The 15,801-nt window shown below is 44.3% G+C and overlaps 1 protein-coding gene across 1 annotated transcript in view; it reads left to right on the forward strand.

Moving 5' to 3' along the window:
• wfdc1 (WAP four-disulfide core domain 1) overlaps positions 1-15,801 on the forward strand; it is a 77,321-nt gene that overhangs the window by 38,727 nt on the left and 22,793 nt on the right. The window contains exon 2 of the mRNA XM_063067163.1: positions 15,189-15,384. Within this exon, the coding sequence (XP_062923233.1) occupies positions 15,189-15,384 (196 nt within the window). The remainder of the gene's footprint in view (positions 1-15,188; positions 15,385-15,801) is intronic.

Consider the following 15,801-nt stretch of genomic DNA (forward strand, 5'->3'; position numbering starts at 1 on the left):
GCTCTGTTATGTAAGGGTCAGTGAAATTGATATTTGGGAATAGTTAAAAACTCCATGAACATTTATCATGTGGCTGCCAGTATTGAATGCTAATCAAGCTGCTAGACTTAGCCCATTTATTGCTGAGCAGACCTATTTTCTGTTGTTATTATTGGTATCTTGCATTTTTGAACCATTTTGACTACATTTTACATTCAGGTCCTCTCCCCATATATCAGCAAGGTTCCATTTTTATAAACTGTCCATAACCTGAACAGTTCACAAGTCACAAGTGCGACCATAAACTGGGTTTCCAGGTGGCAGGAGAAGCCTACAGTCCTGTAGCTGCTGGCAAGTTATCCTGCTGGTCTCCCCAGTGCTTGATTGTACATTTGGGTTGTTAATAAGTCTGATATTGGTAAACTGGGGACATGGCATTAAAATTTTCAGATAAGCTAATCATTTTTTAAAACATTACTTCATGCCTAAGCATTGAAGTAAATGAATTCAGAGGTGCAACTGTAAAATTCCTCTGATCTAAGACAAAAACGCAACAGATGCTGGAAATCTGTAATTGAACAGAAAATGTTAGAATACTGTGTTGACTTGGTGGTATCTGTGGAGAAGAAATCAGAGTTAATATCAGAGGTCAATCACCTTTCACCAAATCTGACTAGAGGGCAGGAAAGATCATTGAGCTGAAACATTACCTCTGCATTTCCCTCCACAGGTGCTGCTTGACCTGTTGAGTGTTTCCACCTTTTACTGTGCTATTGAAAATTCTGTGGTATGGTTTTTTTTGGAAAAACAAGTTCAACAGAAAAAGATCTAGAAACATAATGGAGGTGAATTTCTGCGGCAAATTTCACCCCATTTGTCTTTGATACTTTGATGTATGTAGCTCACAGTGAGAACCCAAAACTTGTTTAGTGCTCTGCTGTTCTGCAGTCTATAATGGTTCACTCTGGTTCTGTCTTCTGTCCTGCTGAGTAGTTCTGATATTCTCCATTTTTAAAAATCCTCCTTTTGTAGTATTTTGCTGTTGTGGTAGGTTTTCTTTCAGTATTGAAGTCAGAGTTCATCAGTCAAATTATGGTGGTTAAGGCACTATTAGATGTTACATATGTAGAAAATAAAGCCACCTGTAGAGATGTGGAATGCTATTTGCTAAATTAATAAACTTAATTTCAAATTGTTTCGTTTAGGTAGGGTAAATTGCCTGCATCATTTAACGAGGCATATATCATTCTTTTAGCCAAAAAAGGTAAAGATCTGACAGAGTGTTCTTCATATAGGCCGATTTCTTTATTAAATGTCAATGTTAAAATTTTGGCTAAAGTTTTGGCTCGTAGATTTTTTAACATAGGGTGTTTATTTAATATCTTATATTCACCCTCAACTGGGATTCCTGAATGTATTATTTCTCTTGATGCGGAGAAAGCGTTCGATCGCGTCGAGTGGAATTACCTTTGCGGTTTTAGAAAAACTTGATTTTGTACAAAGTTTTACTACATGGATTAAATTGCTATATTTGTGTCCCATCGCACATAGTCATAGCCATACTTTATTAATTCCGGGGGAAATTGGTTTTCGTTACAGTTGCTCCATAAATAATAATAATAGAACCATAAATAGTTAAATAGTAATATGTAAATCATGCCAGTAAATTATGAAATAAGTCCAGGACCAGCCTATTGGCTCAGGATGTGGGACCCTCCAAGGGAGGAGTTGTAAAGTTTGATGGCCACAGGCAGGAATGACTTCCTATGATGCTCTGTGTTGCATCTCGGTGGAATGAGTCTCTGGCTGAATGTACTCCTGTTGCCCACCCAGTACATTATGTAGTGGATGGGAGACATTGACCAAGATGGCATGCAACTTGGACAGCATCCTCTTTTCAGACACCACCGTCAGAGAGTCCAGTTCCATCCCCACAACATGGCTGGCCTTACGGATGAGTTTGTTGATTCTGTTGGTGTCTGCCATAATGTAACCATACCAACAGCATTCACAAGAAAAACATAAATTGAACACAAATTATACACATTTTTACAAGAAAGAAGACAATTAGAAAAAAACTGGCCCATTTTAGTGCAGAATGATCAATGTTCCAAATTTGAAACAAGTTGAGAAAACCAAGCTCATGGCAAATGCCAATAGTGCTGTCACAACAGACATATCAGTCCATAGCCAGAAACTTGAGACAGTGCAGCAGTTTAAATACCTGGGGACAATAATCAGTGATGAAGGATCAAGACCAGACGTCCTGGCAAGAACCGCACAGACAATGACTGCACTATCCAAACTCAAGACAATATGGAAGGATAGCAACATCACCATGAAGTACAAGATCAGACTCCTGCGTGCATTAGTATTCTCCATTTTCCTGTACACAAGTGAGACATGGACCCTCACAGCAGAGCTACAGAGGAAGATACAGGCATTGGAAATGAGATGATATCGCAACATCTTGGGCATCTCATACTTGGACCACATCACAAACGAGCAGGTCCACAAGACCATCCAGCACCACATTGGCCCCCATGAAGACCTACTCACAGCGGTGAAGAAAAGAAAGCTGAGATAGTACGGCCAAGTAACAAGATCCAGTAACCTTTCAAAGACCATTCTACAAGGAACTGTGGAGGGGTAAAGAAGGAGAGGTAGACAGAGGAGAAGATGGATGGACAACATTAAAGGATGGACAACATTAAAGAATGGACAGGGAAAATATTTGCGGTGACCCAGGCTCTGGCACACAGTCATGACGGATGGAACGGACTAGTGCAAAGCTTGTCATGACGGCGCCCCAACGACTCTACCAGGAGTTAAGGGCTCAAGGCAAGGCAAGATCAATGTTGTCATATTGATGCTAAATTGTAATGATTAGGGTTTGGTTAAAGGGGAGCAGCTGCTCTTGAATCAAGTGGTGTGAGACTTCAGTCTTCTTTACATGCTGCTCAATGGTAGCAGCAGAAAGATTGCAAGACCTGGATGTTGAGTGTCTTTAACGCTGGATGTTGCTGCCTTGAGGCAGCACCTCCTATGGATACTAACAATGGTGAGGATATACAAAGAGGGAAATGAGGCGATGTGGTGTTGGTAAAGGAGGAAATCAGGGCAATAGTTAAGAGGGATATTGGCTCAGAAAGTCACACAATGTGGAATCTGTATGCATGGATCAAAGAAATATCTAGTCACAAGTCAAAGTCACGTGCAATAAGGATGTAACTGGGACTGAGTCTCTTTGACCTATACTCAGTGTCCACTTCAGGTACAGGAGGAGGTACCTAATAAAGTGGCCACTGAGCGTATTTCTGATCTTCTGCTGCTGTAGCCCATCCACTTCAGATTTTGGCTTGCTGTGCATTCAGAGATGCTCTTCTGCACTCCACTCTTGTAATGTGTGGCTATTTGAGTTGCTGTCACCTTCCTGTCAGCTTGAAACAGTCTGGCCATTCTCTGTAACACACACAAAATGCCGGTGGAACGCAGCAGGCCAGGCAGTTGACGTTTCGGGTCGAAACCCTTCGTCAGGACTAACAGGAAAAAGAGATAGTAAGAGATTTGAGAGGGGGAGGGGGAGACCCAAAATGATAGGAGAAGACAGGAGGGGGAGGGATGGAGCTAAGAGCTGGGAAGTTGATTGGCAAAAGGGATACAAAGCTGGAGAAGGGAGAGGATCATGGGATGGGAGGCCTTGGAAGAACGAAAGGGAGAGGGGAGCACCAGAGGAAGTTGGAAAGCAGGCAAGGAGTTATTGTGAAAGGGAAAGAGAGAGAGAAAAAAAAATAAATTAAGGATGGGGTAAGAAGGGGAGGAGGGGCATTAACAGAAGTTGGAGAAATCAATGTTCATGCCATCAGGATGAAGGCTACCCAGACGGAATATAAGGTGTTGTTCCTCCAACCTGAGTGTGGCTTCATCTCGACAGTAGAGGAGGCTATGGATTGACATATCGGAATAGGAATGGGACGTGGAATTAAAATGTGTGGCCACTGGGAGATCTTGCTTCCTCTGGTGGACAGAGCGTAGTGTTCAGTGAAGCAGTCTCCCAGTCTGTGTCGGGTCTCGCCAATATATAGAAGGCCACACTGGGAGCACTGGACACAGTATATCACAGCAGCAGACTCACAGGTGATGTGTTCCCTCACCTGGAAGGACTGTCTGGGGCCCTGAATGGTGGTGAGGGAGGAAGTGTAAGGGCATGTGTAGCACTTGTTCCGCTTACTAGGATAAGTGCCAGGAGGGACATCGGTGGGAAGGGATGGGGGGGAACGAATGGACAAAGGAGTCGTGTAGGGAGCGATCCCTGCGGAAAGCAGAAAGTAGGGGGGAGGGAAAGGTGTGCTTGGTGGTGGGATCCTGTTGGAGATGGCGGAAGTTACAGAGAATGATATACACAAAATAGTCTGCAGATGCTGGGGTCAAAGCAACAGGCACAACATGCTGGAGGAACTCAGCAGATCAGGCAGCATCCGTGGAAACGAACAGTCAACATTTAGGGCCGAGACTGTTCGTCAGGACTGAAGAGGGAGGGCGCTGGGGCCCTATAAAGAAGGTGGGGGGGAGGGTGGGAAGGGGAAGGCAGGTAGGTGCCAGGGGAAAGATCAAGGGGTGGGGAAGGGAAAGCAGGGAGGGGACAGGCAGGAAAGGTGAAGAAGGAATCAGGGAAAGCACAATGGGTAGTAGAAGGAGGCGGAACCAAGTGGGAGGTGATAGGCAGCTGGAGGAGGAGGCAGAATGAAACTGGGATGGGGAAAGGGACGGGGAGGGAATTACTGGAAGTTGGATAATTCAATGTTCATGCCTCTTGGTTTCACCTCCTTCTACTACCCATTGTGTTTTCCCCTATCCCTTCTTCACCTTTCCTGCCTATCCCCTCCCTGCTTCCCCTCTCCCACTCCTTGATCTTTCCCCTTACTGGTTTTTCACCTGGCATCTACCTGCCTTCCCCTTCCCAACCTCCCCCCACCTTCTTTATAGGGCCCCTGCCCCCTCCCTCTTCAGTCCTGACAAAGGGTCTCGGCCCGAAACGTTGATTGTTCGTTTCCATGGATGCTGCCCGACCTGCTGAGTTCCTCCAGCATGTTGAACGTGTTATGGAGAATTATATGTTGGACACGGAAGCTGGTGGGGTGGTAGGTGAGGACAAGAGGAACCCTATCCCTAGTGGGATGGTGGGAGGATGGGGTAAGAGCAGATGTGCGTGAAATGGGGGAGATGCGTTTGAGGGCAGAGTTGATGGTGGAGGAAGGGAAGCCCCTTTCTTTAAAAAAGGAAGACATCTCCATCGTCCTGGAATGAAAAGCCTTATTCTGAGAGCAGATGCGGTGGAGACAGAGGAATTGAGAGATGGGGATGGGATTTTTACAAGTAACAAGGTGGGAAGAGGAATCGTCCAGGTAGCTATGAGAGTCCGTGGGCTTATAGTAGACATCAGTAGATAAGCTTTCTCCAGAGATAGAGACGGAGAGATCAAGGAAGGGGAGGGAGGTGTCGGAAATGGACCAGGTATATTTGAGGGCAGAGTGGAAGTTGGAGGCAAAGTAGATGAAGTCAACAAGCTCGGCATGCGTGCAGGAAGCAGCGCCAATGCAGTCATTGATGTAGGGAAGGAAAAGTGGGGGACAGATACCCGTATAGGCTTGGAACATGGACTGTTCCACAGCCAACCAAAAGGCAGGCACAGCTGGCACCTATACAGGTGCTCATGGCTACACCTTTAGTTTGAGGGAAGTGGGAGGAGCCAAAGGTAAATTATTAAGAGTAAGGACCAATTCCGCTAGACGGAGGAGAGTGGTGGTAGAGAGGAACTGGTTGGATCTGGAATCCAAAAGGAAACAGAGAGCTTTAAGAGCTTCCTGGTGGGGGGTGGAGATATATAGGGACGGGACATTCATGGTGAAAATAAGATGATGGGGGCCAGGGAACTTGAAATCATTGAACAGATTCAGAGCGTGAGAAGTGTCACGAACATAGGTGGGAAGGGATTGAACAAGGGGGGATAAAACAGTGTCGAGGTATGCAGAAATGAGTTCGGTAGGGCAGGAGCAAGCTGAAACAGTGGGTCTGCCTGGACAGGCAGGTTTGTGGATCTTGGGTAGGAGGTAGAAAGGGGAAGTGCGGGGTGTGGGAACTATGAGGTTGGGGGCAGTGGTTGGGAGATCCCCAGAGCTGATGTTGGTGATGGTGTGGGAGACAATGGCCCGGTGCTCCTTAACAAGGTCATGTTCGAGGGGTAAATAAGAGGAGGTATCAGCGAGTTGTCGCTGTGCCTTGGCAAGGTAGAGGTCAGTACGCTAGACTACTACAGTGCCCCCCTTATCAGCGGGTTTTATAGTAAGGTTAGTATTGGTGTGGAGGGAGTGGAGAGCAGAATGTTCGGAAGGAGTGAGGTTGGAATTGGAACAAGGTGCGGTGAAGTCGAGACGGTTGATGTCCCGTCTGCAGTAAGCAACAAACAGATCCAGAGCAGGCAGAAGACCAGAGCGGGGGTGCCCATGAAGAAGAAGAGGGTTGATGACGGGAGAAGGGGTCATTGGTGGAGGTAGGAGAGTCCTTGCCAAATAACTAATGCCATTCTCTACTGACTTTTCTCATTAACAAGGTGTTTTTGCCCACAGAACTGCCACTCACTGGATGTTTTTTTTTCAGACCATTCTCTTAGAACTCTAGACCCTGTCATGCATGAAAATCCCAGGAGATCAGCAGTTTCTGAGATACTCAAACCTCCCCATCTGGCACCATGGTCACAGTCACTTAGGTCACATTTCCTCCCCATTTTGATGTTTGCTCTGAACAACAATTGAATCTCTTGACCATATCTGCATGTTTTTTATGGATTGAGTTGCTGCCACATGATTGGCTGATTAGATATTTGCATTAACGAGCAGGTCTACCTAACAAAATGGCCACTGAGTGTATTTCTAGACTGGTAAAATTAAGTTAACAATAACACTGTGGATTAAAGATTAGCTTTATTTATCACATGTAACACAGTGAAATGTGTCATTTGTGGCAGGTCAAACCAGCGAAGAATGTGTTCGGCAGCTTGCAAGCGCCGTCATTCTTCCAGCACGAACATAGCATACCTGCAAATCATTAACCCTAACAGCACATCTTTGGAAAGTAGGGGTAGAAACAGGAACACCCAAAGGAAACCCACATAATCACAGGGAGAACATATATGCACTTCACAGGCAGCAATGGGAATTGAACTCTGATCGTTGCTGTAATGGTGTTACACTAACTGCTACGCTACTCTACTGTTCCATGTAAAAAATGTAAAGTACAAAAATTAACTTTCAAAGCCATTATACTTGTGTAAATATAAAAAGGTTAGTGAAGGTAACTTTAGGTCTTTTAAGGTCAGAAATTGAGTCAAATATTATTGAGAACAAAGAAATGGGGGGAAAAGTTAAGCACCTACGTTGATTCTGTCTTCCCAGAGGGGCATACTGAAACCTTCCAGATATATTGGGAAGAGGGGGCAGATAGGGGGAATTTACTTTGTGAGGAGGATGCAAAGACCAGTTGGGTGAATGGGCAAATGCATGGCAATTCAGTATATAAAGTTTATAAATGTGAGGTTATTGATTTTCTTTCTGAAATCTGAAGGACAAATGATCATCTAAATGGTGATAAAATGGGAAGATGATAGGCACATTGAAACTTGAGTGTCCTTGAACACCACTTGTTGAAGGTAAGCATTCAGGTACAGCGAGGAAGGCGGGTGATATGCAGGATGTAATGGTGCCAGAGACGCAGAATGGGTGGAAATTTGGGCCAGGGAAATGCCAGTTAGAGTTAATCTGGATGAGCGTGAAGTGGTGCATTTTTGGAGGTCAAATGCAAGGGTAAAGTATACAGTAAATGGCATGACCCTTAGGACCATTGATGTACAGAGGGATCTTAGGATGCAAGTCAATAGCTCCCTGAAAATGATAACACAAGTACAGCTGGTGGTAAATAAGGTATACAGCATGTTTTATTGGTTGGGGCATTAAGTTTAATAGCCAGCAAGTTACGCACTTTTGTCAACAGGGTACTGAAGTAGATATTTAGTCATAATTATATTTGATTAGTGGAGCCAGACTGCATAGTCCACGCTGATTTTCCATGCTTCTATCACCAGGGCAGGCAAGAACTGGAAAGAATTACTCTGTTTTGTCCACAGGGTGGCAGCATCATGCGTCATTTTACCACATCCATCAATGTTCTCTAAGGTGTGACACCGAGCTGCTCAACCAACTTTTAATCCCCTTTGTTGTTGCGGCGTCTAGCGAGATGAAAATTTCTCTCTTTACTAGTTAGTGTCACTTTGTTGGATGGAATCTGAATTAGACAATTGAAATTAATTGGAGGTGATCATTGTGCTCATGCAAGTTTAAAAGCAAATGCTACGAGCTTTTTTGCAAAGTAAAGGCACTGTGGATGCTGGAGATGAAAATTAAAACAAAAAAAAGTATCCCTTCAGTTAAAACATGCTCCAGTTCATATGCTATACACTTAAGGCAGGGGTCCCCAACCTTTTTTGCACTGCGGACCGGTTTCATATCGACAATATTCTTGCGGACTGGCCGTCCCAGGCGGGGGGGTGGGGGGACCGGTAGGTTTACCAACGGACAAGCGTAGCAGTCAAATAGTCAAATAACACGCATCAAAGTTGCTGGTGAACGCAGCAGGCCAGGCAGCATCTATAGGAAAAGGTGCAGTCGACGTTTCAGGCCGAGACCCTTCGTCAGGACTAACTGAAGGAAGAGTGAGTAAGGGATTTGAAAGTTGGAGGGGGAGGGGGAGATTCAAAATGATAGAAGAAGACAGGAGGGGGAGGGATGGAGCCAAGAGCTGGACAGGTGATAGGCAAAAGGGGATACGAGAGGATCATGGGACAGGAGGTCCGGGAAGAAAGACAAGGGGGGGGTGACCCAGAGGATGGGCAAGAGGAATATTCAGAGGGACAGAGGGAGAAAAAGGAGAGTGAGAGAAAGAATGTGTGCATAAAAATGAGTAACAGATGGGGTACAAGGGGGAGGTGGGGCATTAGCGGAAGTTAGAGAAGTCAACGTTCATGCCATCAGGTTGGAGGCTACCCAGACGGAATATAAGGTGTTGTTCCTCCAACCTGAGTGTGGCTTCATCTCCACAGTAGAGGAGGCCGTGGACAGACATGTCAGAATGGGAATGGGATGTGGAATTAAAATGTGTGGCCACTGGGAGATCCTGCTTTCTCTGGCGGACAGAGCGTAGATGTTCAGCAAAGCGGTCTCCCAGTCTGCGTCGGGTCTCACCAATATATAAAAGGCCACATCGGGAGCACCGGACGCAGTATATCACCCCAGTCGACTCACAGGTGAAGTGATGCCTCACCTGGAAGGACTGTTTGGGGCCCTGAATGGTGGTAAGGGAGGAAGTGTATGGGCATGTGTAGCACTTGTTCCGCTTACACGGATAAGTGCCAGGAGGGAGATCAGTGGGGAGGGATGGGGGGGACGAATGGACAAGGGAGTTGTGTAGGGAGCGATCCTTGCGGAATGCAGAGAGAGGATGGGAGGGAAAGATGTGCTTAGTGGTGGGATCCTGTTGGAGGTGGCGGAAGTTACGGAGAATAATATGTTGGACCCGGAGGCTGGTGGGGTGGTAGGTGAGGACCAGGGGAACCCTATTCCTAGTGGAGTGGTGGGAGGATGGAGTGAGAGCAGATGTACGTGAAATGGGGGAGATGCGTTTAAGAGCAGAGTTGAGAGTGGAGGAAGGGAAGCCCCTTTCTTTAAAAAAGGAAGACATCTCCCTCGTCCTAGAATGAAAAGCCTCATCCTGAGAGCAGATGCGGCAGCGACGGAGGAATTGCGAGAAGGGGATGGCGTTTTTGCAAGAGACAGGGTGAGAAGAGGAATAGTCCAGATAGCTGTGAGAGTCAGTAGGCTTATAGTAGACATCAGTGGATAAGCTGTCTCCAGAGACAGAGACAGAAAGATCTAGAAAGGAGAGAGAGGTGTCGGAAATGGACCACGTAAACTTGAGGGCAGGGTGAAAGTTGGAGGCAAAGTTAATAAAGTCAACGAGTTCTGCATGCGTGCAGGAAGCAGCGCCAATGCAGTCATCGATGTAGCGAAGGAAAAGTGGGGGACAGATACCAGAATAGGCACGGAACATAGATTGTTCCACAAACCCAACAAAAAGGCAGGCATAGCTAGGACCCATACGGGTGCCCATAGCTACACCTTTAGTTTGGAGGAAATGGGAGGAGCCAAAGGAGAAAGTATTAAGAGTAAGGACTAATTCCGCTAGACGGAGCAGAGTGGTGGTAGAGGGGAACTGATTAGGTCTGGAAATAGTCAAATACGTGGTTTACACAGAGAGATTACAATGACCATGAAGCCCTGCGCAGGCACCAGTGCGCACGCGTGATTTGTGCAGGCGTGTACGTGCCGATTTTTTTCTACATTTCGTTTTTTGCGATTCTGTCGGGGGGGGGGGTGTTAATCACGACCAGAATATAGGTGGTAAGTGGCTAATACACTCAATTTCATTTCTAAATGGGTTTATCTAATGAATTTAATATTAAACACACAGCACATATTTTCCCCGTATGAACATATAAAATCAATGCAACACACCAATATCGCTGAATCTGTGGGAGCCCTGGGCTTGTTTCCCTGCAACGAGACGGTGCCATCGAGGGGTGATGGGAGACAGCGATACTCGAAGGGGGGTCCTTATGTCCATCCTATTCTGCAATTTGGTTTTCGTTGCATTCATTGCAGAGATATGTTGGAAATGGAAGCAACGTTTTCAATGCTTCCGTGGCTCTCTCAGGATATTTAGCCTTGACTTTGATCCAGAATGCCGGCAGAGATGTTATGTCAAACATACTTTTCAGCCCACCATCATTTGCAAGCTCGAGGAGTTGATCTTTTTCCCGCGCTGACATGGATGATGCGCAGGTAATGACCTCGCGTGCGTAATGGCTCAACAGTGGGCGTGACAAGGAATGAGGAAAGGTGCAGCTGAATCATATCGTTTCCTCGCGGCCTGGTAGCGCATGCTTTGCAGCCCGGTGGTTGGGGACCGCTGACTTAAGGGCCTCAAAGGTGTGATGCTTAGATACAGTACTGGGCAAAAGTCTTAGGCACATATACTGTATATAACTATGGTGCTTAGGACTTTTGCACAGTACTGTATTTGTCAACGTGGAGTAGAGAGTGAGTTTGTAAATCTGACAGGTGTAATTGATGTTGGGAATGGCGTGGGAAGAGTTTGGGAGTGGTGGTAGAGGAGGAGTGTGAGGGCAGAGATTGCTGTAAGTGAAGACACACCCAGCCCTGAGACACCAGGCAGTGTCTTTTGATTCCAGAGAATTGGTTTATCAATCATTACAGAATGTCTCTCTGGTGCTTCCCCCCGCTCTCTCTTACCCCTTTCCCGATTGTGATTCTCTGATCCCTGTCCCCTTCCCACTACACTATCAGTCCACAATAGAGACACATAGCACTCCTATATGTCATGAAATTTGTTCTTTTGCAGCAGTAGCAGTACAGTGCAAAACATAAAATTACTACAGTACTATGCAAAAGTCTTGGGTGATATATAGTATATAAATGTGTGTATATGTACACACATATACACATAAATACATACATACAGGGTCTTTAAAAAGTACTCACCCCTTGGAAGTTTCCATGTTTTATTGTTTTACAATATTGAATCACAGCGGCTTTAAGCTTTTTGATACTGATCAAAAGAAAAAGACTTGTGTCAAAGTGAAAACATGTCTCTATAAAATTATTTAAATTAATTACAAATATAAAACACAAAATAATTGATTACGTATGAGGGGTGATTGATAAGTTTGTGGCCTAAGTTAGAAGGAGATGAGTTATACAGCTCTCGTTACATGCACATGCAGTTCAACGCTTTGGAGTGATTATGCAGAAAGTTTGAAGTTCATAACTAATCTCCTTCTACCTTAGGCCACGAACTTATCAGTCACCCCTGATGAGTCATTAACTTCAAACTTTATGCATAATTACTCAGAGTTGAACTGCATGTGCATGTAATGAGAGCTGTATAACTCGTCTCCTTCTACTGTAAGCCACAAACTTATCAATCACCCCTGCTGTGGACACTTTCTGGAGGTCCAAGATCTGTATGCTCCCTCCAGTTGGACTAAGTGTGTAAATGTAGGAGGGAACTATGTTGAAAAATAAATGTGCTAGGTTTTCTAAAATTGAATCCTTCTACCTTAGGCCACAAACTTCAATCAACCCTCATAAGTATTCACCCCTTATAAGTCAGTATTTAGTAGATGCACCTTTGGCAGCAATTACAGCCTTGGGTCTGTGTGGATAGGCTTCTATCAGCTTTGCACCTCTGGACACTGCAATTTTTCCCCATTCTTCATTACAAAGCTGCTCAAGCTCTGTCAGATTGCATGGGGATCGTGAGTGAACAACCCTTTTCAAGTCCAGCCACAAATTTTCGATTGGATTGAGGTCTGGACTTGGACTTGGCCACTCCGGGACATTAACTTTGTTGTCTTCAAGCCATTCCTGTGTAGCTTTAGCTTTGTGCTTGGGGTCATTGATTTGCTGGAAAACAAATCTTCTCCCAGTCACAGTTCTCTTGCAGACTGCATCAGGTTTTCCTCCAGGATTTCCCTGTATTTTGCTGCATTCATTTTACCCTCTACCTTCACAAGCCTTCCAGGGCCTGCTGTAGTGAAGCATCCCCACAGCATGACGCAGCCACCGCCATGCTTCACAATAGGGATGGTGTGTTTTTAGGCTGATGGCCAAAAAGCTCAATTTTGGTTTCATCAAACCATAGACCCTTCTGCCAGCTGACTTCATAGTCTCCCAGATGCCTCCTGGCAAATTCTAGCCGAGATGTCATGTGAGTTTTTTCAACAGTGGCTTTCTCTTTGCCACTCTCCCATAAAGCTGTGACTGGTGAAGCATCTGGGCAACAGGTGTTGTCTGCACAGTCTCTCCCATCTCAGCCACTGAAGCTTGTAATTCCTCCAGAGTTGTCATAGGTCTCTTGGTGGCCTCCCTCATTAGTCTCCTTCTTGCATAGTCACTCAGTTTTTGAGGATGGCCTGCCCTAGGTAGATTTACAGCTGTGCCATATTCTTTCCATTTCTTGATGATTGACTTAAGTGTACTCCAAAGGATATTCAACAACTTGGAAATTTTCTTGTATCCATCTCCTGACTTGTGATTTTCAATAACCTTTCACAGAGTTGCTTGGAGTGTTGTTTTCTCTTCATGATGTAGTTTTTCCTAGGATACTGACTCACCAGCAGTTGGACCTTACAGGTGTATTTTTACTCCACTCAACTGAAACACCTTGACTGCACAGTTGTCTCCAAAAAGAGATCTCCATGTAACTAATTATGACTTCTAAAACCAATTGGATGCACCAGTGATGATTTGGTGTATTCTATTAAAGGGGGGGGGGGGTGAATCCTTATGCAATCTATTATTTTGTGTTTTATATTTTTAATTCATCTAGGTTACTTTGTAGAGATCTGTTTTCACTTCTTCTGTTGATTAGTGTCAAAAAGGCCAAAATTAAATCCACTGTTTGATAGGATATATATGTGTGTGTGTGTGTGTGTGTGTGTATGCGTGTATATATATATATAAAATGTGTGTGTGTGTAAATCCACCACTGTACTCTCTATACCCATGACTGTGTGACTAGGCATAGCTCTAATACCATCTATAAATTTGCTGATCATACAACCATTGGTGGTAGAATCTCAGATGGAGACAAGAGGGTGTACAGGAGTGAGATACGCCAACTAGTGGAGTGGTGTCGTAGCAACAACTTTGCACTCAACTGCACTAAGATGAAAGAGCAGATTGTAGACTTCCAGAAGGGTAAGATGAAAGAACACATACCAATCCTCAGAGGGATCAGAAGTGGAGGGCATCTTTGATAATGTTAGTTGCTGTACAGAGGTAGTGAGAAGTGGAGACAGAGTCCATGGAGGGAAGGCTAGTTTTCAAAGGCTCATTACAAAACCAGCAGAAGCAGTCTTGAATTCTGGGTCTGCACTCAAGTAAACACATGCTGGGGCAAGTAGCAAGCTTAAGCAGCATGTTTGAGTGTAACTGGTTTGGCTACTCATGTGAGAAAACAGACCGTAAGAAGCACAGACATGGTTACTCACAAATAAGCTTTAGAAAGAGGCTGGAAAGAAAGGAGAAGCAGAATTTGTGTAAATACTGGACCCATTCAAGCTGGGCACGTTAACAAAAAGCTGTTGGGAATGTAACTCAGAGAAATACTGACCTGTTTCCACTTACAAGCTGCATAACACATCAAGGTGGCCATGTTCCTTGTCATTCTGCTCAGCTGTCATTGAAAATGCTTTTATATTGTAAATTTAAAAGGAATAATCAGTAACTATGAAAATGGAAAAAAAACTGCAGATATAGTTTTATTTAATAATCACATAAACATGAGCACACAAAGTGAAATGTGTCATTTGCATTGACAACCAACACTGTCTGATGTTGTACTCGAAGCAGCCCAGAAGTGTCACCACATACTCTGGCACCACGTAGCTCACCCACAGTATTCAACAGAACAACATGCAGCCAATATACAACAAGCAACAGACCCTTTCCCACCCGTACACAGAGATGGGCCTCCAATCGCAGGACTGTCTGCCTCTGGGCCTCTGACCTCCAGACCATGGCCCTGCTGGAAATCTAAAACACTCAGCAAGTCAGGCAGCATCTGCAAGAGAAGAAACAGTGTTAACGTTTAAGGTCAAAGACCCTACATTATAACTTAGAAAATAAAGATTAAAAAAAATTTAGGTTGTAGCGAAGCTGGTAGGAGTAATGGATAGGATAAAGGGAATATCTTTAATATGGTGAAATGGGGTAAACATTTTGGGAATAGCTTGTTCACATCTGCATCAGATTTATTAACAATCCATGAAAACTAGCACACTATTTTGCCCTCTTTTTACATTATTTATTGATTTTCGTATTGTAAGTTGTCGTATTTTTTTGTGTTATACTTACTGCTGCTACAAAATGACAAATTTCATGACATATGTGAGTGAGAATAAACCTGATTTTGAATGTGAAATATGCAAATGATAGTATTTTAGTGAACGTTTTAGAATTAGATGATGTGATTTGTTGTCACATTAATTATGCCGTTGTTGAAATCCATTTCCGCAGGACTATGAGTATCAGTTGATTTCACATTCGTCACAATACCAGAGGAATGATCGGTGCCCACCTCCACCTCAGGCATTACCGGACAGTGCCTGTGAGGTTCCCAGCTGCAGGTCAGACTCTGAGTGTGAAAGGCACAAACGATGCTGTTACAATGGTTGCATTTATGCTTGCTTGGAATCTGTGCAGCCACCACCAGGTATACTTAACCTCTGCTTGAATTCAAATGTCCTTTGTCGTATGATTACTGTAACAATAGTGTGAAATTGTGACTAAATCACAATGATAGCTGGCAGATGCAATATCCCTTCATTTCTACGTATTGTTTGGTCAATTTTATTGCCTAAGGGAAAGAAGGAACTTACACTCCTCAAGTTGTCTCTACTATGAGTTGTTTTGTGGATAAAGCAACAAAATACAAGTCTGAAATAAAATCAGAAAATGATGGGGGAATAAGATCAATGGAAAGAAAAATAGTTAACATTTCCTATGTGTCAGAACTGGGCAAGAGAGAAAATGAGTGAGATTTAATTTGCAGAGAAAGTGCTGGAGATGGATAAAACAAAGAGGATATCTCTGACAAGGTGAAGCCGGGATTGTTGTAGAAGTCATACAG

Source organism: Mobula hypostoma, chromosome 14 (genome assembly GCF_963921235.1).
Source record: "Mobula hypostoma chromosome 14, sMobHyp1.1, whole genome shotgun sequence".
NCBI classification, from domain to species: Eukaryota; Metazoa; Chordata; class Chondrichthyes; order Myliobatiformes; family Myliobatidae; genus Mobula; species Mobula hypostoma.